Source organism: Momordica charantia (genome assembly GCF_013281855.1).
Source record: "Momordica charantia cultivar OHB3-1 chromosome 1 unlocalized genomic scaffold, Mcharantia_2.0 BLBB01000001.1, whole genome shotgun sequence".
NCBI classification, from domain to species: domain Eukaryota; kingdom Viridiplantae; phylum Streptophyta; class Magnoliopsida; order Cucurbitales; family Cucurbitaceae; genus Momordica; species Momordica charantia.
The window spans coordinates 17,620,086-17,643,876 of record NW_028275157.1 but is presented as its reverse complement, the minus strand read 5'-3'; the positions used below and the strand labels follow the sequence as shown (position 1 = coordinate 17,643,876).

The 23,791-nt window shown below is 35.6% G+C and overlaps 3 protein-coding genes across 8 annotated transcripts; 1 reads left to right on the top strand and 2 right to left on the bottom strand.

Annotated features, from left to right (window-relative positions):
- Positions 1–262: 262 nt before the first annotated feature.
- On the bottom strand, positions 263–5,609 carry LOC111005708 (uncharacterized). Of its 6 annotated transcripts, none has more exons than XM_022277320.2 (14): positions 5,112–5,606; positions 4,941–5,033; positions 3,877–3,946; positions 3,571–3,654; positions 3,266–3,382; positions 2,629–3,054; positions 2,056–2,447; positions 1,850–1,949; positions 1,695–1,754; positions 1,527–1,613; positions 1,277–1,405; positions 850–1,148; positions 656–727; positions 264–510 (listed from the first exon to the last, which is right to left on the bottom strand). In XM_022277320.2, the coding sequence occupies exons 2-14, from the start codon at positions 4,982–4,984 to the stop codon at positions 432–434; spliced, it is 1,959 nt and encodes a 652-aa protein (XP_022133012.1). In that variant the 5' UTR covers positions 4,985–5,033; positions 5,112–5,606; the 3' UTR covers positions 264–431. The 6 variants fall into 6 exon arrangements, with proteins under 6 accessions (XP_087983562.1, XP_022133012.1, XP_022133011.1 ...); XM_022277319.2 differs by having other exon boundaries at positions 4,941–5,019; XM_088127434.1 differs by having other exon boundaries at positions 267–510; positions 637–727; positions 5,112–5,603.
- Positions 5,610–11,586: 5,977 nt separating this feature from the next.
- On the top strand, positions 11,587–21,847 carry SUVR5 (histone-lysine N-methyltransferase SUVR5). Its single transcript, XM_022276936.2, has 11 exons — positions 11,587–12,156; positions 13,471–13,773; positions 13,877–13,987; positions 14,501–14,611; positions 16,069–18,825; positions 19,258–19,419; positions 19,954–20,070; positions 20,235–20,338; positions 20,410–20,547; positions 21,003–21,090; positions 21,344–21,847. Exons 1-11 carry the CDS (start codon positions 11,665–11,667, stop codon positions 21,431–21,433), a joined length of 4,473 nt encoding a protein of 1,490 aa, XP_022132628.1. The 5' UTR covers positions 11,587–11,664; the 3' UTR covers positions 21,434–21,847.
- LOC111005894 (transmembrane family 220 helix protein) lies at positions 21,734–23,010 on the bottom strand. The gene is made up of 3 exons (XM_022277563.2): positions 22,821–23,010; positions 22,333–22,659; positions 21,734–22,118 (listed from the first exon to the last, which is right to left on the bottom strand). The coding sequence occupies exons 1-3, from the start codon at positions 22,909–22,911 to the stop codon at positions 22,039–22,041; spliced, it is 498 nt and encodes a 165-aa protein (XP_022133255.1). The 5' UTR covers positions 22,912–23,010; the 3' UTR covers positions 21,734–22,038.
- Positions 23,011–23,791: the final 781 nt, after the last annotated feature.

The window sequence follows — 23,791 nt, the reverse complement described above, 5'->3', positions numbered from 1 at the left end:
AAAAAACCTTATACATAGGGGATAATTGTATAACAATGCATGTGAGTCTCCTTATAAATCCATATTACGTGGACGTGAGCATAATTCGATAGCTAAGATATTGTGTTCATTTCTTAGAGGTCGGAAGTTCAATCCCACATTTCCACATCTTTTATACTAAAAAATCTCGAGTGACAAAACCACTTTTCGAGGGACCCATAGTGACATAACCAATTTGAGGAAGGATGCTTTTTCAAGTTTAGCATTTGGTTTGAAGTTGATGAAACTATGCTGTGTTGGCATCTTATTCATCATTGTTAAACTTGATGAAACACATCAACTATTATAACTATACAAAAGTGAAGATTCGAAGTTGACTAAACAGTAACTATAGCAAGTATTTGGAAGAAAAAATTTGATTTTGATTTCGAAGTACCAATCTGAGGTTCGAATCAATATGGTTTGTTCATTCTGTGCATCATTCTTCTTCCTTGATCTAGTTCTTTGGTGTCCTTGTGACTGCTTACATTTCTGGTGGGATAGAACAACAAATCCTAGTCATGAACTTCGCTAAAGATTTTATCATAATTGAACTGATCTCAAAGCCAAATTTATTTACAGCAAAAAAATGTGGAATCCCATATGGTCACAACATACACAAAATTGAGAAGATTACACAATACAATGGTAGAATGCCTCATATGCTGCCATCTGCTGCTCTCCGCCCTGCCCGGCCCGGTTTAGCGAACTGCTATGTACAGAAGGAAGAAAATATGTAACCCTTCTATCATCTCTAAACCATTCAAGGATTTCAGATCATGATGAGCAGCATTTAAGCAGCAGCAGCTGTGTTGGTCAAGAGATCATCACCTCACTATTTCTCTCGATATCAGATACCGAAAACTGAAGTTGTGCGGCATCCATTCGACGTTCTTGCGGGACTTTCCATTTTGGCCTTTTGTGACGTTCTTCCTAAGAGATTCAGGCAAAGACTTCTGGATCATTTCCATTGTACCAGTCGTGCACAGTCTTGATTCTTTGGCAAATGAATCGATGATCTTTGGTAGAACGACTTTTTTGTCCTTGCGTATACCGAATGTGGCTCGTATGTATTCTCCTTTTGCTGTCTCGAGCTCATGCATAACTCTTTTGGGCGTGTAGACACGAACCTGGAAGATGGGAAAAGTTGGAATCTTAGAACACTGCGTGAAGTCTCGTAACTTTTAAGACAAGACCACATATGATTTCACTCATGTAAGAAACAAAACAGGAAACTTTGAAGAGATGTTTTAAATACCGCAGGGTCAGAATGGCAGCCTGTACAAAGTGCAAAATGTAAAAGCGGTTCCGGCCGGTGGATTTTGTAGGCTTGGCGTCTATCTCCGTTTTTGAATTTTGACTTTGAGGGAAGGATAAGGGAGAGCCACTGCCAACAGAAGAAAGAAACTTGATCGGCCCACCTTATCTTTCCATGTTGTTCATGAAAACTAAGAAACTATCTAAACCTTGTGAGGGACATGCTGTTTCTTTTTTCCCCTATGGCATACCTGTCCAGGTCGAGGCATCCGACATCCAAGTATCGAACTTTGTATGGTGTCGACACTGATCGTGTGACCTCCTATGTTATATGCAGCCTGAATGGAGGATAAAGAGAGTAAGAACACGATATCATACAGAATTTGCAAATCGTAACGGATCAGCTGGACTCGTGTTACCTTCAAGAGAAGAAAGTTCTTCTTCACATTGTTTTGTGGTATACCATAAGCCAAATATGCCTTTCAGAAAACAAAATAGATATTATAGTCTGATCATCTCGGAAGAGCTAAAAAGACAAAGAATTCCAAGCGCTCAAGTTATGAAAAATCATTACATGCATCATCAGAGAATTGTGAACGTTGATCCAGAAAGCTAGCTTTTCCTCATGATTCAGCTTCCTCAGATCGACTTCCTCTAACTTTGATATAAGCGACCTGACATCGTATAATTGGTAAATAAAAGATGAACAAAAAATAATCACAGTGCTTACCAAAAAGATCTTGCAGTAATATGGCATTCGAACATCCATATGTTCCATACCTGAAATCTTGTAACAAGTGCTCGATTTCGATCAACTTCTGACTATCCCTATAAATCCATGGCACTTCAACCATAGTGCTGTACGGGCCACTAAACTCTTTAAGACCTTCCACGTGGAAAGGATTATCCAGTAGTATATCAAAAGTTGGACTATTTTTCAACATGTCAAACTGATCTTGTGGAGAGAATGCACTGATTGGTGATGAAGATGAAACCGGAGAGGAAAGACCATGATGTGATAAAGGTGGGTCTGAAAGTTTGCAATATATAGCTGATATGCACTTGATCATATCTTCAGAAAGACGGTTGGCACTCTCTGGAATATGGTCTGTTATTTGAGTACCGAGGTACTCTGCTAGACTCGTTAAATTGGATGAAGCATTATGAGCAAACTGCAGAAAAGGAACCATACATTATGAAAGAATGAGATAAATTTGTCACAAAGAAGATGGATATCTTTTATGGCTAGGCTCCTAGCTCCACATCAAGCTAAGAGGGCAACTTCTCAACTTTGAAGTTACCGTTAAACAAGATTCTAGATGAAACAATAGTAAAATTGATTTGAGCAGTTACCTCCATCATGGACATTGGCTGGGAAAGGCAAGGCCGTACAGCTTTACCCAAAGAATCTTCTGGAAGAGAAGTTCTCTTTGAGAAAACTGAATAATGTGATAGCGATGAGTGACAACGACGGACACTAGAGTCCAACAGGTTGTCTTCGCCAATTCCGCTATATTCCTTCACTGGATATCCAAAAGCATCATAACCAGACTGAACAGCTTTATCTTCCTTTTTCGATGTAATGCCAGGTAAGCAATTCACAATATACTTGGCTGTTGGGGAGTTCATAGGTGATTTTAGTTTTTCGTTGTTGGTAGATGGAGATGTAGAGGATATCTGACCGTCAAATGCTTTTCGATACAAAGAGAGAAGATATTGTTCTAAATGTGAGACTTCCACTTCCAATACTGCGATCTCTCTGATCAATTCAGTGGCTGGCTGTAGTCATTAATCATTATAAAGCAGTTTTAATATGTAGCAATAATGAAGATTGTAGCAGGCTTGCAGTAGTTTATATTTAGCGTTTGATGTGAATCAATATTGTCATTACTCTATCGATAGAATCTTGTAAACAGTCTTATTAAACTCTCAAGACCAAAAATATGAAAGATTCAGACATTTTGCTAAACATAAAACCTTAAGGAGCTACCTTGGGTACTTCAATGTCGTTCATGTTATCTTGAGAAGAGGACCTATATCCTAATGCTTTTTCGAGTGCCGTGCGAACCTTGAATTGGTCTTGCAATCTCTTTTCAAGCTGAAGAATCTATAGTACATATTTTAAAAAGAAGGATGGTTATCATTTCATGTTTTAGATTGCAAAACTCCACCGTTTTTAGACTATTGTTATGCATTCTCATGTTTGAAACTTGGAAGATCAATGATCAGCTATATTATAAAAAGGGAATGCTATTGAAAGAATGTTAAAAAAGACCATAAAGTTTATTTTTGTACCTCTTGTTTTAGAGAAGAGTGCACGTTTGTTTTTGGGAAGTTTTTCTTCTCTGTCCTTACAGATTCCTTGAAGTAGCTTGTGTCCTGGGGGTCGGATCAAACCCAAGAAAACAAACTTCAAAAATGATATATATTGTCAAACCAAAAGAATACTTGTGAGTGAACTTCATTAACATGGTTCCAGATTTGTAGAAATGAGCAGCATAAATGATATCATGATGATGAAAATGAAAGAACTATTAAATTCCTTCACAAAATAGCAGTTTTAATTTCATTCAAGCCAAAGAGTTAAAGAAGTCATCTCACCAGCTTTATTCGATTCGATGCTTCAAAGGAATTATCCAACAGTTCTTCAGAAGTATCCTTGTCAGGGGAGCTATCAGGGCAAAAGAATAAGGAAGAATTAAAATGCAGAATGGAGAAGATGAGAATTTGGCCTTTCCATTCCATTTGTTAACAGTTACACTTCATATGCAAATATGTAATAATATTATATTCCCCAACTTCTCTTGCTAATTCGTATCTCTCAATGTCTACATATAGCGTTATATGACCCCTCATTGAAGGTTTATCCAGCTCTCAGTTCCCAAAACTCAAAAAGAAAAAGGAACTGTTGCACTATTCTGCAGCCAATCATTATCTATCAATTGGAAGAAATTGGTGCAACAAGATGTATCTTAGGAAGATAAAGAAGAAAAAGTGAGGCGAGGCTCAACCAAGCCAAGATTCTATAGTCTGTACCAAGCAAGAGCTACGAATACCTTATTATTCCGAAATCTATCGATGGCGATCTATTTCTTTCAAGCCATAAAAACCAAAGGAAACCTCTTAAGTCTTAACTTCCCTTCTACATTCTCTAGCTAGCTTATAATTCCCCAAAATCCAAAGTGAAACAGTTATCTTTCATTTACTTCCATGTTCTACCATTCTCACCCTATAACAGAAAAGGAGGGAAGACTGAAACAGTGTAAAGATTACAGATCTGAAAAATAAAAAGAGAAGGAGGAAGGTAACAGGTGACCTAATTGTCAAAAGTTTCCAAAACCCACCTCAGATAAGCTTTTCAACTCTTCAACCAACAATTACCAATCTCGGAAGTCAGAAAACTGGTGCTTGAAAAATAATTAATAAGAAGACAAGATACAGCTCTTAAAGCAGAGGACCAAGGGTTCTTTCTTTAGACCTCTGATTTCAGAGTTTGGTCGGCAGACAGAAACAAATTGGCGGACTTTTTACTATTTTAGCCAACTAAGGAGTCTTTCCAGTTCAAGCCCACATCGAGTGTTCAGAACAAAAAAGAATAATCATTGCAAACTAACAAATGAAGCACATACAAAACAAAAGAAAACCTCAGCAGCACCAGAAGCTACCTCTTGCAACGCATGTGAATTGGCATCTCTCTGTTCTGCAGCATTTTCTTTCCGTCTTCTTTCTCTTGAAACAGTATATCTGAGAATCGAACTCTGTGAGTAATACAGAAGTTAGGGAGGAAAAAAAGAGAAGCAAAGGGAAGAAGAAGGAGGATTAAAGAGGGACATTACCATTAACAAACAAGTTGATCGGGGGAGGCCAGGTTCAGAGCTTGGAAGATGAAGAAGAAATGATATGAGAAAACAATCAAAAACCAAATGGGCATTCAGAAATCACTAACTAAAATCCAAATCTTCCTTCATTCTTCATATTCAAGCCGCAAGTCACCAGAAAGCGATGATACGGCTCCTCACGAGCGTCTGAAGAAAGCAAGAGAGCTGAAAATGGGTTGCATAAACCCCACAAATTCGGCTATAAAAACGAAGCTTTTTGACCAATGAGCTTCACCATGAAGGTGACTCACTCTCTGCAAAGTCCAGTGATGGCTTTTGTAAACGGGAGGGCTTTTGCATTAAAAGGGAAGAAAGGAGCTGTGGGGCGAGCTTTAGTTGAAGGAAGAAGAAAAAGGAAGTTAATAACAAAAACATTCATGTTCAGTAGACCCTTAAATGTCAAAGTGTTTGCGAAAGTGGACAACTTTTTTGTGACCCGGAAACCGAAGCTGCAATTACAAAAGAGAGAACGCTTAACGCTGAGCTATTTGACTGTTTAGAGAGAAATAAAATACAATAAACAGACAAACAAATAACAATAATTCCAATTTTTCCTTTGTTAGCATCCCCCATTATACCCAAATTCCACATTCTTTTCTCTTGTTGGCAAGTCAGTGGGAGTTGGTGACCGCTCTCTCCTTCCTTGTCCCTTTGCTGACTTTACATAGCAATTTGTTTCATTTAGATTTGTCTCTTTTTGGGCACATTTTCTTTCTTTACATTTTATTCATTCTTAATCTTAACTTGCAAAACACCAACTCTTTTAATAATTCATTCTTGGTTTTTCTCTTCATGCCTCATGGTATGAGAAAAACACCAAAACAAAGCTAACCCAAGACCAAAACATGTTACTGGCCACATGGGGCAGATCATTTTCAGAGCTCAGAAGACATCCTTGGTGAAATTTTGAGATCCATTGGGACTGAGGTTGGAATTTGCAAACCTTTTTGGATCTACAAGAAAACAACAAAAAACTTCTATTGTTATTTCTCAAGAAAACAAGATTTGAGATCAAACCCAATAAAAAAAAAACAGATGGTTGGGGTAAAAGAAAAGGAAGGGGTGGCCTCAAAAGGAATGAAAGGGGGATAAAGGAGACATTGGATGCTTGGAAAGGGGAAGGAGGATTTGTGGGGTTTCTCTTTGTCAAAATGCCCTTTAATTTAATTTTAGAAAAATATTAAGAGATACCCTCAATTGTCTTTCAGCATCCAAGAAACTAACTTTTGTCACAGAATCCTCGAGTATTAAATAAAGAAGAAAAAGAAGTGATTTTTCTGGGAATTGACCTTCTCTTATACCGATACATAAAAGAAAAAGAAGGCCCTGTGCGTGTGCTAAGCTGGTCACTTCTCTCTTTTTGTCGTCATATTCACCCAAAAGGAAGACTTTTTTTTCTTTTTTCTTTTTTCATTCTTAGAAAGAGGAAATGAATATCAATGGGAAGTAAGAATCTGATCTGCTCTATTGTTTAATGTTGAGAGCAAAGTCAAAATCTGGGGACTTGGGCAGTGGCCTCAATCGGGTATTAATCTGATTGGTCAATAGTTCACAGTTCATATTAAAATCTGACAAAAACCGTTGGTTTTGCATGGAAATTAATCCAAGTCCACATGGTGAAACTTCTTCCGGTTCATATATGCTTCTGTCAACTGCTTCATTTTCTTTTTCTTTGTACTCATGTTTGTTTCTATCATACTAGTTAGAAATGAAGAATATATTTAATAGGATAGTAAAGAGCAAAATTATATGAGTTTAGGCTTAAGATAGATAATATCATATTGGATGAAAATGTGGAGGAATTCATCATCCCAACATAATATATATATATGAGAACAACCATTTGAATAAAACTAAGAGATAAAAAGATTATAAATAGATAAAAAGATTAACTATGTAACTTTTTTCTTTAAATTATTTTGGTTCGTGTTCTTTCGGATTCGATTTATTTTGGATAATACAGTTTCAAAATGCCCATTTTGATTCCTATACTTTTAAATTTGGTTAATTTTACTCCATATACTTTTAAAAAGTTTCAAACAAAGGGTTATTTTGGTCATTTCATTCCATTTTTATCTCATTTATTTGTATCAAAATTATAGCACGACACTCCACCCACTAAATTTCTCGAAATGTAGTCCCATAAATGATATAAAAGTTGTGCTAAAAAAATTTGCAAACAGGAACTAAAATATTGACTTTTTAAAAGTATGGAGACCAAAACATATATTTTCTTTAAGAGTACATGGACTAAAATGAACAAAAGTCAAAAGTATAGAGATCAAAATGAACCTTCTAAAATTATGGGGACCAAAATAAACTAGCTAAAATCGAAACCACCATGACCAAAATAAACTAAAATCGAAACTACCGTGACCAAAATAATAGCCCTATAAAATACATGTGATGTAAATGAAAGAGAAAAGGGAGCAAGAGTGTAAGTGAGGCATGTGGTGTGAGCCAAGCCAATATGGAAAAAGATAGCAAAGGCTATTGATTGAGGGTGGAAAAAAGGTGGGCATAGAGTCCCTCCCAACATAATATAATATAATATAATACAAAAGAAAAAGGATGAAACTTTCCAAATGCATTTGGACACTCAAGTCAATGCCAATCATAACCAGCAAAAGGCATCTCTCTCTCTCTCTCTCTCTTAAACAATGGATGCAAGTTTAGTAGCTCCAACAACATATGTTAATGTCACACAAAATGACCCTATACTACAAAATCTTCTTGCATTCTTACTCTCATTTCTTCTTAGACTTTAATATGGTCTATTTTTGTTATTACTTTTGAAAAGTGATCATTTAAATTTATATACCATAAAAATCCGACCAAAATAATTACTTTTTGAAAAGAACAGGGACCAATTGAGATGAATAAAAATTGAAACCATCTAAATTATCTAAAATATAGTAGATAGATATAAAGATAAGAATTTTCCACTGCCTTACCCGAGCACCAACTATGGGGGATGGTAAAAATGTAAAAGGTAGATTGTAAATAGCTGCAACTACAAAGAAAAGAAACAGAGTCACAAGAGTTGGATCTTGTGGTAGATTTCAATTATGTCAAAAAAGTGTGTGACTTTATTGAAGTTTGGCAAATCTAACTTGCTTTTTTTCTTTTTCTTTTTCTTTTTCTCCTCTTAAAAAGTTATCACACAGAAGACAGAAGACAGATCACTAGGAATTTTTATTTTTTTTCCCTCCTTCAATTTCTTGTGTATAACAATCTAGTAGGATGGAACAAAGTTTAAAACAATTAATGGATGACAGAAAATTTCCACTTTTATTTTATATATAATTTTGATGTAAGTTTCTAAATCAGTCCATGATAAGCAGTGTTTTTTTAGTCAAAACCAAAGGGCATGTTTGTTTTATGACTGTTTTTTAATGCAAATATTTATATTTGTTTTATAGGTTTTGGTTATTTTAAATCTATAAGTATTTATCATAATATTAGAAGTACCAAAATCACCATAAATTTTATCACATTACATTATAAATAAAAAAATACAAATAAAACAAAGTAAGTGCATAAATTACTTCTATTCTTTTTTTTTTTTTTTGAGTTCAACGCCATGTAAGATGGAGATTCGAACCTACGATGTTTTCGTTGGAGGTATATACCTTAATATAATTGTGCTTCAGATTGGCGTGTAAATTATATAAATTTAATAGGAGAAAGAGAATATTATAAATATAATTATTATCTGTTATATTTTGACAAATCAAAACTAATTATTTCACTTTACTATGTGGTATTTAGTATTGAGATTAATAAATATATTAATTTCAAACTTAATTGGGTATACTGATTTTTGTTTTTTTAACGAAAATAATTGGGTATATTGATCATTTTTATTTAGCTAATCAATTAATAAGTATATTAATATATTAAGCAATAATCGTAAAAAATCTATCAATTAAATCAATGTTTGTCAAAGACACTTTTATGCTCAAATTATTGGTGAGAATGATAAGTTTGGGATGAGTGCACAACTTCAATGTTCTCAACTCCCTTGATGAAGTAATACTAAGGCGTGGGGTGACTAAAACGTCAAATGAAAAGTGTTATATTTAAGAACTATTAACCACACTCGACCTTTTTAAATTTGTTATGGCGCATGGTAGAGATCATATTAGACTAAGCTACGGACAGACAACTTTCAAAGTAACCATGTGATATGGATTAATAAAAGTTCCTAATTTAAGGCATCAACGGTACCTTTGGAAACGTTACCTTTGCTGTGCCAAGTTAGAGTGGCTTGTCTTGGACATATAATAGATGCCTTTGGCTCATGGCATTGTTTTGAATGAGATACTGGGTTAGTAACATTGACACGTGACATTGTGTGATCTTAAAAAATGGTCTCTTGACTACAGCAGGCAAACGAAGAGTCAAGTGTATGCATACAACTTACCTTTACTTATTACCCAACTTAATTGGAGAGGTCATGTATCGAGCCACAAGTGTGTTATGGTCTTTTTTTTTTTGAAAGTACAACAAAAATGTAGAATATGAGAATTTGAACCTTGTGTCTCAAGACAATGAATATATTTAATTTACTAAAGTGTATTTTATGTTTCTAGACTATTGTACCAATGATTGTGGTAGAAATGAAATGTTAGGGATTGAAATGACACTTCTAACACCCAAACACTAAAATAATGGGACATGTTCAACAATTGATCATTTATTTTAAAAGAGCGATAATCTTTCAATTCTCCATCACACCCTTCTTATTTGCTTTCACTTAGCTTCATAACTTTGTTGAAATATTCAAGTTTCTCTCGACTGATACTTGTAGTATGTATTTCATCGAAATACCTTGAGAGTATTCCTTAACACTTTTGTCACTTTTAGAACGTTTGTGTTGATTTGAGTTTGAATATTTGTATTTTTCTTTTGGAATAATAACAAGTAAATAAAAATAATTAGCATCAATTTACAAGACAGATAAGGAATAAAAACCTCAAAACTATATAAAAGGGGTGGACACAAATTCACCATCCTCAAATTGCCCATGGATTTGTCCTCAAAAAAGACAAAATAAAAAAACCCACTTTTCTCTTCATAAAGGTACATACATTACCATCCCCAGGACTTATGCCCCTTTCGCTAGCAAAGTTAAAAGGATCGTCTACATATCTTTTGGCATCCATGTAACGTATATTCTGGTAAATAATATTTTAGATCTTTATCGGTAAGTAAGAACTTATTTGATAATATTTTCGTTTCTTGTGTCTAATTTTATTGACAAATTTAAATAATTGACAACTATTTATATTTTTTATTTTTCATCTTTTTAGAATCGTTCTTCAACTTGTATACTTAATAGTGGTCAAGTACATGTGATATCTACCATCACGACTTTAGTCTATATATATGGTTGATGATTTAGTGTCAGACCAACCAATTCCTATTTTTCCTCTCCAACTTCACTTTGAAATTGTTGACAAGTCATCCTCTTTCACTCACATTTGCAAGCTTATAACAAGATTGGAGAGTGGTCTGATTTGTTTTCATTTCAATCATTGACTGAAGCAATTTGCATGGCTGAATATATTCTCCGGCATGACTACTTTCAATGCTTGGAAATAATGTTTTCTTCATATTATGGCCATTTTCTTAATTTCTTATCTGGGTTTTCTCCATGATTGAAGAACTTTTTAATTTTTTTTCTTCAAAGCCCAAGTGCAGAGAAAACATGTCTATGCATTCCAATCACTGCAACAAAAGTATTGAGACATTCTTTGTGTTCTAAATTTTAGAAGAAAACCGCTCTTGCAAATGGCGACCTTTACAACATTAATAGAGTTTATGTGAGAAAGATTCGATCAAAAGAAAAGTCAATTAAATCATCGGGACGACCAATTTAATTAAACCTTCAAATAGTTAGGTATCAATATTTTTCTTTTAGGTTGTAAATTCGAATCTCTATTTTCTAATTTTTAACATAATATTCTAGAAAAAAGACGTGTTAACTTTTAACTTAAAATGTTTAAACTTTAAGACTCATTTATTTTTATTTTTGAGTACAACTCATTTATTTTTTATGTTTCTAATTTGTGTGGAAGAATCAATAATTTTATTTCCTTACAAATAATAGAAAATTAACTATTTCTTTTAAATATACTCATATAATAATTTTTAAACTGGCGTAACACTAATTCATTAGTATTTCACGAATAAAATCTTATTTTATTTGAGAGAAAAAGTGAAATTTTAAGATATCTACGAAATCTCTATTTTATACTTCAAATAAAAGTGAATCCGTATGAATAAAATAAATAAAAGTTAACGAAATTACTAACCATTAATACTATTTATTAGAGATAGGTAAAATTAAAAAAAAAAAAAAGAGAAGGGTAAAAGGGGAAATAAAAAGAGTTACAGACATTATCGCGAGTGTTGAACAAATTGCCCCGTCAAATTGAGCTGTATTTTGGGAGCAATATAGCAAAAAGGAGTAAAGATATGGTAATTACAAGTTAAACTTGCGATTATGGAAGTGCTTCCTATGTCGGATGTTCAGCATGTTGAAGATTCCGATTCTCCAAAGATTTCTGGGACTGCTTTGTTCTATGATGGACAGCAATCGAACAACTCCATCGATCGTGAACAAGCAGCGCAGACGGCAAATGGTGGACTCAATGACTTATCGGTGAATGTGGAAGACGCACAAATTAACAGCAAATGTGATTCTCAAGCGGCTCCTCAATATTTGCCTGCTTCGGGCCACTCTAGTTCGGATTCATATTCTAACTATCAGATGAATGACCAGAAAGCATCTTGTGGTTCCCCGGAGTCTGATTTTGATGATACCAACACAGAGAATTACTCCACGGAATCCTGTTTAGCATCTGAAAACTCTCGTATAGTTGTCGATACCATTGAAGATGAATTGCCTAGCAACAGTAAAGCAGAGGAGTTGTCTGTTTCTGGGCCGGAGCCAATGTGGTTGGAAGGGGATGAATCTGTGGCACTTTGGGTGAAGGTATCTGCCTACCCTAATCTCACAAGTCCTCAATTTATTCCTTTACTATTCTCTTCTTGTGAGTATGCATGTTTGTTCAATCTCAATTTTTTTTTTTAACAAACTCATAGTACTCCTGCAGTTGTGCTCTGTGCTCTGCTGCCCACACCGTATAGTTGTTATAATGCTGTCAAAGTCTAGTTACTTCAATTTGTTTAGTTGTCACATAAGTCTTGACATCAAATATAGATATAATTAATATTACATGCTTACATAATGATGATTGTTAGGCATGGGCTTTTTTGAAGTTTAAGAGCTAGTTGCTGACTGCTGTTTGAGTATCTTGGATTTGGTATAAGTGAGTTAGAGTTGGCCTCTAGAATCCAGCAATTTTAGCAGCGCACTTTGTATTTTGATGCTCTATCATGTATGATCTTGAACTTCATAAATATTTCTTGACCCTTGGCCTTGATCAGTTATCGTATTGAATTTTTTTTAATGCTCATTCAAATCAAATGATTTCCAGGAGAGTCCCTATTTTATAGAAAAGACTTCATGGGAAACAAGTAATCACAACTGATAATGAAGAGCCTAGAGATGCATAAGATACATTGTTGGAGTCGGTGGAATTCCTGAGTGAATTAGGTTAGATCCAGTTGTTATTGAACTCAGAAGCAGGGACCCATCTTTGATTGAATAATGCTAATGGCTTGTCACATTTTCCCATAAATTAAAAGGACATAGTACTGTAGTAGGGATGAGGAAATGAAACTGAAAATTTTTAGTAGTTAAGGATTGTTTGGGAGTTGTTTCCTTTGTTTTCATAATTGTTTTAAAGAACTATGATCAAGTACCTTATAGAGATTAAATTACTTAATACTCAAAATCACAATTTACATGCCACGATTTTGGGAGGAAGGACAACTTCTGTTATTTAGAAAATAGGTCATTAGTCATTACAAACTAAATTGAAACCAGAAAAAACAACTTTTAAAGAATAGTTATTCAAACGCGTATTCGCTAAATTTTGTCTAGAAAATAGAAAACTGCTTTTCAAAATAACTCCCAAACAGCCCATTTACTTTCTGAACAGCACCAAACATTCCACAGATTCTTTACCTTATAGATTATCTCAGTGGTTTTGATCCTTCGTTCCCATTGGCCATTCACTATGGGTAAATATTTCCGATTTAATTTTATTGAAAATGCCAGTACTTTAATATGTTTTATTTTGTTGGTAAAAATGGCTGCTATTGTATTGTATTGAGTAATACATTAGAAGATAAATTCATGGTTTTCTTTTGTTTTCATTTTGAAAATTTTCTCCAAGTATAGTGGAGAGGGAAGTGGCAGGCAGGAATTAGATGTGCAAGGGCTGACTGGCCATTATCTACTTTAAAAGCCAAACCTACACATGACAGGAAGAAGTATTTTGTGGTCTTTTTTCCACACACAAGGAACTATTCTTGGGCGGATGCATTGCTTGTTCGTTCTATTGAGGAATTTCCACAGCCTATTGCATACAAGAGTCATAAAGCTGGTTTAAAATTGGTTGAAGATGTAAAAGTTGCAAGGAGATTTATAATGAAAAAACTTGCTGTTGGCATGCTAAATATCATAGATCAATTCCACCTCGAGGTTTGTATATGGTTCACGCTTCTGTATTCTGTTTGTCATTGTAATGAGTTGTGAAGTTCCTTGAGTTCTCATCTTTTATTTGAGTTCAATTTGATTAATGTAGGCTCTGATAGAGAGTGCTCGTGATGTAATGACTTGGAAGGAGTTTGCCATGGAAGCTTCCCGCTGTAATGGTTATTCTGATCTTGGTAGAATGCTCCTGAAGCTGCAGAATGTAAACTTCTATTCTTCTTGATGGTATATAAGATGGGAATAACAAAAGAAATTATTTTGATTTAATGGTTTATTATTTCCTGTTTTCTGTGATTAGGAGTTTATGTTACCAAGTGCTTTTACTATCGGACCTGATTTAGATGCACCAGTATATTTCTGGCCCTTAAATACCTTTTGTTGTGTCATCCAATTGTAATGATATAAATATTGTGGCTAGCAAAGATTATTCAGGAAAGATGTAGGAGAACAATGTGTTTCCATCTAATAACATGAATTTGAATATGATGTGGCTGATGAGTGTTATCAATGACATGGCCATATAATTAGGGTTGTCTACAGTTATCTTCAAAAAAAAAAAAATCGAACTGTGCTATTGCCATATGTGCAAACCGAATAGTTTTTTCTTTTTGTACAAACTGATATAAACCAAATTGGTTTTGGTTTTATTTAAATTGGTGAGGTTTTCGGTTTTGGTTCTCATCCACATATTTAGTTTGGTTCCATCCTTTTGCAGATGATAGTGCAGTGCTTCATGAATTCAGATTGGCTTCAGAATTCTTTGAATTCTTGGGTGCAACGATGTCAAAATGCTCAAACTGCAGAAATTATTGAAATGCTCAAGGAGGTAATGCCTTACCTGAGAACCTGGTTTTCTTGGCCCCATATTTCTGCTTGTGCCAAACATGTTCGGATGGAGAATGAGAGGAAAAGTGTAGTGATAGCATATTATTTTTATTGCAACATTTTATTTTTATGGAGAAATGGGAAAAAAACATGTTCTGATGGAGAATGAGAGGAAAAGTGTAGTGATAGCATATTGTTTTTATGGCAACAGGTTATTTTTATGGAGAAAGGGGAAAAAATTGCAAGGATGGACATATCTTTTCTATTTTGATGGGAAAATGCAACAATGAGCATGTCCTTTTTTCCCTTCTCTCCTTTTCTTCCTTGAGGCAGAGGTAGATCGTCCGGTTTTCTTTCCCTATCTCTTAGCTTTGGCCTTCTAGAGTTCATGTTGTTGAGGATCATCCTCCATGATTTGGCAATCCTTGATTCTTTACAACTGCATGCTTATCCAGTCTTCTTGTTGTCACTAATGATTCTTCTTGTCGGCAGCTTCCTTGATCCACACAACTACCTTGGATAACATATCCTTGGATTTGGCTTCAAAGAAATCCCTCCCTTGTCTCATTCATTTTCATGATTCTAAGATTCAGCTTAAATTTCAAATTTCACAAATCCGGCCGCCCATTTGCCCATCACATGCTTGCTGCTTGCCTATGTGTTCAACAAAATCTTACTCGCATGCCACCTTGTGCTTCATGCCCTCCTGCTTCCCTGCATGCATGCATCCGCAAGTGCACTGCCATGCACATGGTGGTGCTGTGCTTACACTGCGAGCATTCCAATGCTCGTAGCTTAGTGCATGGAGCATCAATGCTTGCATCCTGCACACTTACAATCAATCTCGCAGCCAGTTATCATCCTTGGGCATGCTGGCTATGTCCAATAATAGTCAGTTGAGTTTCCTTGGGTGTCCTTGCAATCCAAGATGTATCACAAGGAAGGAATTTCTCCCTTGATATACTTAGGCTTTCCTAAGTCACTATCTTGGGTCATCAGCATTAGTCCTCCACCAAAGTTTTGCATCATTAACCAACTATATATGTCATGGATACTTAATCTTTAGACAGAATACGGGAAATAACATGATTAGATTAGTTTGCCAATACTACTGTGTAGTTAGATCTTTAAATAGCTTGCATATGGGAAATAGGATTGAAATTTGATTTTCTGTTCTAAGGTTTTGTCTCACTTCATATGCTCATTTGCTGCTCAAAGAGCTCGTTGGAACCTTTTTTTTTTTCCTTTCTTTGTTTTAATTCTTTTGTGGTAACTTTTTGGTCATTTTTCTCGAAGTGCAGTGTAATTTTGTAGAGACAGCATCTTGCCTAACTTTTTTCTTAATTAGGAAATAGTGAAAGTGGTATTGAGAAATAAGCTTCTATTATCCCGTACTAATGGCCAAAATCTAATTCTATATCAAAGGTTCAGTGATCTAGTTTCTCTTTCCTTTTATAGGAATTGGCTGATGCTATTTTGTGGAAGGAAGTGAACTCTCACGGTGATGCACCAGTGCAGCCTACTTTTAGTTCTGTGTGGAAAACCTGGAAGCATGAAGTTACAAAATGGTTTTCAATATCTCCCATCCTTCCCATTATCAGAGACAAAGAGCAGCGGAGTGTTGAAGCTTTCTTAGCTACAACTCTCCAAGTTAGCAGGAAGAGGCCCAAGCTTGAAATTCGTCGTGCAGAGGCACATGCTTCCCTGGTGGAATCAAAGTGCTCAGGTGATGCTATGGCTCTTAATATTGATTCAGGTTTTTTCAAAAGCCGGAATAGTTTAAATGCTAAATTAGCATCAGAAGCTCACAAAGTAGAGGCAAGGGAGGTTGCTACATCAGTAGACTCACTCAGTATTGTACCTGGTAGGTCAGGTGGAGTTCAAACTGGAAATTTGCAGCTAGCCTCTTGCAAGGATGTGGAACTGATGCCTCATACTGACGTAGTAGCAGAAAAACCCTTTAATTCTGGTAATAGGAATCGACAGTGCATAGCATTTATTGAATCCAAGGGAAGGCAGTGTGTTAGGTGGGCCAATGAGGGTGATGTTTACTGTTGTGTGCATTTATCATCTCGATTCACAGGCAACTCTGATAAGAAAGAACAGACTCGTTCTGTTGAATCACCAATGTGCCAAGGTACTACTGTTCTTGGAAGTAGGTGCAAGCATCGATCTCTATTTGGCTCTTCATTCTGTAAGAAGCACAGACCAAGGAGTGAAACAAAATCAGAGTCAAATTCCCTTGAAAATAAGCTTATCGAGAAGCAACAGGACATTTATAGTGTAGAAGCCATCGGGTATAAAGAAATAAAGTTTGCTGATGTTGGAAATACCCTTGGAGTGGACAACGGTGATGTGACCAATAATGGAAATAGCTCATCTGATAAGCTTGAGCATCGTGGAAAAGAATCTATTGCCACAGAGGTTCGACACTGCATCGGCTCTTGTATTGACAGCAACCCATGTTTAGAAAGCCCAAAACGTCATTCTCTATATTGTGAAAAGCACCTACCTAGCTGGCTCAAACGTGCAAGAAATGGTAAGAGTAGAGTAATATCGAAGGAAGTATTCATGGATCTTTTAAGAGACTCTAGCTCACAAGAGTTAAAGATACATTTGCATCAAGCCTGTGAGCTATTTTACAGGCTCTTTAAAAGTATTTTATCACTGAGGAATCCAGTTCCTATGGAGGTTCAATTTCAGTGGGCCCTGTCTGAAGCTTCTAAAACTTTTGGAGTTGGGGAACAATTTATGAAATTAGTTTGTCGTGAAAAGGAAAGATTAAAAAGGATATGGGGATTTGATGCTGAAGAAGCACAACTTTCCTCATATTCGATGGAAGTGCCAACTTCAGGTAATTGCAATGATGATATGGGTATCAGATGCAAAATTTGCTCTGAAGAATTTCTTGATGACCAAGCACTCAGTACTCACTTCATGGACGGTCATAAAAAGGAAGCACAGTGGCTATTCAGAGGTTATGCTTGTGCCATCTGCCTGGACTCGTTCACCAATAAGAAAGTTCTAGAAACTCACGTGCAAGAGAGACACCATGCACCATTTGTTGAGCAATGCATGCTTCTGCAGTGTATTCCTTGTGGCAGCCATTTTGGGAATACTGAACAATTATGGTTACATGTAGTTGCTGTTCATCCTGTTGATTTCAGATTGTCAAATTCTACTCAACAGCATAACTCTTCTGCCGGGGAGGATTCTCCAGTCAAACCTGAGCAGTGTAATATAGTTTCTCAGGAGAATGATAAAAAGAATGTAGGTGGTTTACGAAAGTTTATTTGTAGGTTCTGTGGTTTGAAGTTTGATTTACTGCCTGATCTTGGTCGCCACCATCAAGCTGCACACATGGGGCCAGGGTTAGTTAACTCCCGACCTGCAAAGAGGGGACTACACTATTATGCTTATAAATTAAAATCTGGTAAACTTGGTCATCCTAGATTTAAGAAGACTTTAGCAGGTGCATCAAATAGGAACAGAAACAGAACAAAAGCTAGCATGAAAAAACATATTCAAGCTTCAAAGTTACGGAGCACAGGAAGCATAAACCTTCAACCTCATGTGCCCCAGTTAGCAAGTTCTCGTAAATTGACCCAAGGTTCAACTGTTGCGAAGGCATTAGTTTCTGAGATTCAAAAAAGAAAATTATCACCTATCAATATTGACATTTTGTCAATTGCTCGCTCTGCTTGTTGCAAGGTCAATTTTAAAGTCCTCCTAGAACAGAAGTTTGGAGTGTTACCTGAATATATTTATCTTAAGGCAGCTGAGCTATGCAGGGAAAAAGGTGAAGTTAACTGGCATATCAAGGGGTTTGTTTGTCCCGAAGGATGTGAGACATTTGAGGATCCTCTTTTGCTTCCCCATTTGATGCCTCATCCAAATGGTTTTGGGGACCACGAGAATGCATGCTCTCCTGATCCTGTGAGTTGCAAATGGGAAGCTCGCAGGTGTGGTTATGTCATTGGTTCTCATCTTTCAAGCCAGCAGGTCAAGGAAAATGTCATCATCTTGTGTGAAGATATAAGCTTCGGCCAGGAATTAGTTCCTGTGGTCTGTGTAGCTGATGAAGGTCGAAGGAACTCACCTGACATACCTATAGCTAACTCCGATGATCAAAATGCAAGATACTTCATGCCTTGGGAGAATTTTACCTATATTAAGAAACCATTGCTTGATAAATCCCTCGCTATTCATACAGAGGTAGTTTTATATGAATCTTTTTGCCTCAATACTAATGCCAAACTGCTATAAATTCTTGACTTCAGTGTACTTCCTGCTCCTTCTATATGTAAATTATGTAGATTAAATGTGAGTTCTCTTAGGGTTTAATGTTATTGCTCATGAAAAAAATCCTTACTTCTTTCTAGTGTTTACCACAGAGGTCCATATGATTTAAATACTAAATGGGCCGATATAAATTTCCTTATGCAATCCACATATGCGTCCTTAGTTGAGAGACAGACAGATGTTTTATTTGTTTGTACCATCCAGGATAATGCATATCGTTCTGGTTTTGGTGGCCATCGAAATTCTTTTTATATAACTTATGAGCGTCTGAGTAAAACCTAACTATGATTGTAAATTTTCAATGTAAACTAATATAAAGTCATTTCTATGTGACATTATGCCCAGAGTTTGCAGTTCGGATGTGCCTGCCCACAATCACTCTGTTCTTCTGAAACATGTGATCATGTATACCTCTTTAATAGTGATTATGAAGACCCAAAGGACATTTATGGGAATCCCATGCGTCGCAGGTTCCCATATGATGAGAATGGTCGGATTATTCTGGAGGTAGTCTTTCCATTATTTTCCAATCAACACACTCACGTTTCTTGAAATAACAATTGTCTTTGAGCTACTACCATACTCTTTATAGTGTTTATTCCCACCGTTCCTACCCCTCTCTTACTTTGGTTTTATTTGATTGCTAGTTTTGTTGGAGTTTGACTTAATAATTTGATTTACGCATACTGATTTGTTGCTTGACAATGAAAATTTGTAACTTTCACATTTATATGAAATATATTCATATAAATGTGTCCAAGAGTGCTTTGTTGACATTAAATAAACTTGCAATCTCTTTTGATTTTAATTCATTCATCTGCTGCCGTCTGAAATTATGCATCTCTGTAGTCTCCCTCCCTATTCATACATCTGCTGCTGTTTCATCTTCTCTGGACCGTTATGAAACTATCAGCCTTGGTTCTTGGAAGTCTTTGAATTTTAAAACCTTAACTCTTCTAATTCCCACCTTAATTTATGATTTTTCTGAGATTGAGTTGCATCTTTCTGAAGCTCGCATTTATAACAAATAAAATTGTGCAGGAAGGTTACCTTGTCTATGAGTGTAATGAAAGGTGCAGCTGTAGTAGAACCTGTCCAAATAGAGTGTTGCAAAATGGAGTTCAAGTGAAACTTGAAGTCTTCATGACAGAGACAAAGGCAATTTCTTCTTTATGTGCCATTTTATTTATTTTTGCTAATTTTTTCTCTTTTTTTTTTTCCTTTTGATAAGAAACACCGAGCTTTCATAACTTTTATATGACCTTTAGTTTCCTAGATGGTGTTTTAGTAGTTTCTTATATGAAGTTGTAAAAACAATACAGGGATGGGCAGTAAGGGCTGGTGAACCCATCCTGCGTGGCACATTTGTTTGCGAGTACATTGGGGAGGTGTTGGACGAGCAGGAAGCAAATAGGAGACGAGACAGGTTTGTATGATTTAAAGTTCTCTATAAAATCAATCTTTTCCTCATATTTGATCCAACGTATCTTTTATTAGGTATAACACTGAAGGCAACTGCTATTTCTTGGACGTGGATGCTCATATTAATGACATTAGCAGATTAGTTGAAGGTTCAGCTAGATATATTATTGATGCCACAAATTATGGAAATGTTTCGAGATTCATAAATCACAGGTGCGGAAGGTTTTGTGTTCCATATGTTCTTTCCACTTGTTCAGACATTTAGTAATGCTAGCATGTTTTTCTGAATCTTTTGTGACCATGTTAAGACCAACCAATCTGCGAGCAACAGATTTATTGTATGCTCGGGATCATTTCTTTTGAATTTCCCGAAAGCTGCTAATCAGTTCCTTTAGAACTACTTTTACCACATAATATCTGCAAAATACATGATTTATGAAATAGACTCCTGGTGTTCTTTACCTATGGTATTTTGATGCTGAGATTCTTCATTTATCTAATAGCATCTAATTGATTGAATTGTGAAAAGATGCATAAGTCATACATTCTTTTACGTCATTATTCGATGTGAAGTTTCGAACCTTTCTGAGTCGGTGATGTTGTATTGTGCATTCCCAATAGATGTACATCTCTACTTTATTGCAATTGAAACTCTTTATTGTTTGCAGTTGTTCACCAAATCTTGTAACGTACCAAGTCCTTGTCGAAAGCATGGAATACCAATGCTCACATATTGGATTGTATGCAAGCCGGGATGTAAGTACTCACTTTAATAGGATGATGGATTTCAGAGCATATTTCAGTTCCTAACTATTCTGCAACTGGTTTCGACTTTTGAGAATTCATAGGCCAACAAAGTTTAGGACCTTTCATTGTTTTCCTATGTTCTCTTTTTATTACCTAGTGGACCTTAACTTGAGATCTATATTAGAAATCTTATTTCAGAAACTTTTTGTATAATCAAAGACAATCTTCACATAAAAAAATATCTACACGTGTATTTCTGCAGATAGCTACTGGTGAAGAGCTGACATTCAACTATCGGCGCGAGCAATTGCCCGGAGGAAATCTGTGCGGCTGTGAATCTTCGAGTTGCTGAGGCCACCTTTATTACATGTGAAGAACATTTTCAACCTATCATTTGAGGGGAAAAAAAATCTGGTACTTACAAGTTTGGAAAGAGAAGCAAGACAGGTTCTGATAGCACATGACCTGCACTTTTTGAGGATTATTTATGGTCTTATTCCCTCATCTAGCCAAGCAACTCCATCAGCCTGGAAACTTAGTTTTTGGAATCATAGAAAAATGGTAAAATAAAATCTCTGTATGTAGGAACTGAAGAAATGCCCTCTGACCCCTCTAGTTTGTAGTTTCGGATTTATCTTATTTTCACTGCTGAACCAACTTAGTTTAGCAAATTGTAAATTATCCCCTTTTTTTTTTTTTTTTTTTTTTTGTGTTCTCCAAAGTTTTAAGGAAGTTTTAGGAATAATTACCTTCGGTTTTCTTCTTCTCTTTGGCTGTTATGATGGGTTGTTTTAGAGTTCATCATAAATCATAAGTGTGGCAGATCATTCTTAATTGTACCATTAGAATAGTTCCATTTAATGAAAAATTTGCACTATAAGTTGAAAAATACATGGAACTTCTGAAAAATATTCTCTCCCATTTGAAGTTTTGAGAGTAAAATTTGTCCAACATGATTCAGAATTTCATTTTCCCCTTCTGAACCAAGAAGAAGAAAACGGGAAGCCCATAACTAAATGCCACCAACGTTGCCATTCCTGCAACCAAATTTCCATACTCAAAATCAGACATACATTTCAAGTTTATAGTAGTTTTTTTAGTGCAAAATTCATAAGACCAAGTAGAATCTAAATAAAAAGAAAAAGAAAAGAAAAAGAAGTGTTTTGAATAAGCTAGCCTTACCACATGGGAGATATCTAAATAAAAAGAAAAAGAAAAGAAAAAGAAGTGTTTTGAATAAGCTAGCCTTACCACATGGGAGATATCTTGGAAAGGGCCTTAAACTTTTTGATGTTCTGTGAAGTTTTGGGGATGGTGATTCTGCCATTAGCACTAAAATCATGGAAGCCATAACCAATCCACTTCCTGTTTTCTCCCTCACCACTCTCTCACTTAAATCTAGAGAGAGAAACCCTGCAATTCCATTCACATAATCCTCTGCTACCACTTTTACCCACAAATAAATTCCAAGTCCCAGTGTAGCCTTGGCAACATAACCTATGGTTTCTGAGGAGATAACCCAGTTGGGAAGATTCACAGCACAAGCACAGCCATAAAGTGGAACCCACAAATACCAATCTGCCCAAATTGAGATTCAACCAAACAATATTTTCTAAGTTATTCCCAAATCAAGATCCAGTTTCTAAAGTTTGAAAACAGCCTTAGATTTTGAAAAGTTTGGATCTTTAATTTCCCTGTTTGATAATTGAAGGATAAGAAGAAAAGGGTATTTTCAGTACCAGGATCGTTAAACTGAACAGCTGTGGAATAAGCAAACAGAAACGCCATTAACAGAGAGCAGCTGCTGTATAATTTGGAAGGTGTTGCCATTTTCTACTTTTGTCCAGAGCTCCGATCCAATAGCAACTCTTCATGGTCAACGCCATTATGATTTTGTTTTTAATATGGTTCAAGTAAACCATAAGTTTAGTTGTATCAGAAATGGCTTAAAGTTTCCTTTGTCGGCTGAAAATTAATATCCACTCACATGGGTTTGGTGGAAAGTTGATAATTGATCATCGATAAGGTTTTGTTAATCAAAATCTAATCTAAAAAAGTTGAAAAGGCTTAAATTAATCAGTGTATGACTGTTAATTACTATTCTTCTTATTTGAATCAGCAAAGCAAGTTTGTAATCCAACGAAGCCCAATTAAACCAGTTTGATGATAGGTTTCTCAAATGATACAATTTCTTGAGTACTCAAATAATTACGAGGAATATAATAATAACATATGATGTGGCCATGCAAATGCCTTATTATTTGGCAGCAAAAGCAATATTCTTTTTGCATGGTCCTTGCCTTGTTTTGTTTGAGGTAAAAGATTCTTTTGTCATATATTATGTTTTGTGACATTTTACTGAGAAATGCCCAAATGAATGAAGCCAACAGAAGAAAGTTCAAATGGAAAAAACTTTCATCCATTGGATTGAAAAAAGAAAGGCAGGCAGTTGAAGTTGCAGTAAATGTAGCAGTTATATACCAAACCATAAGCTTTATGAATGGTATGCTGTAAGATGTAACAAAAAGAAAAGAAAAAATGACAGTTTTCTTGTGTGTCATGTCATAATCAGAGTGTTTGGATGCCTTCCTTTTCCCCACTTTGTTTGTTGGATATGTTGTTCATTTTCTAAGAATGAATGGTTTTATGCATTTTTGTAAAGTAACCACTCTCTTTTGGTTTGGTTTCAAAAAATTTGTCCGCTGCAAAT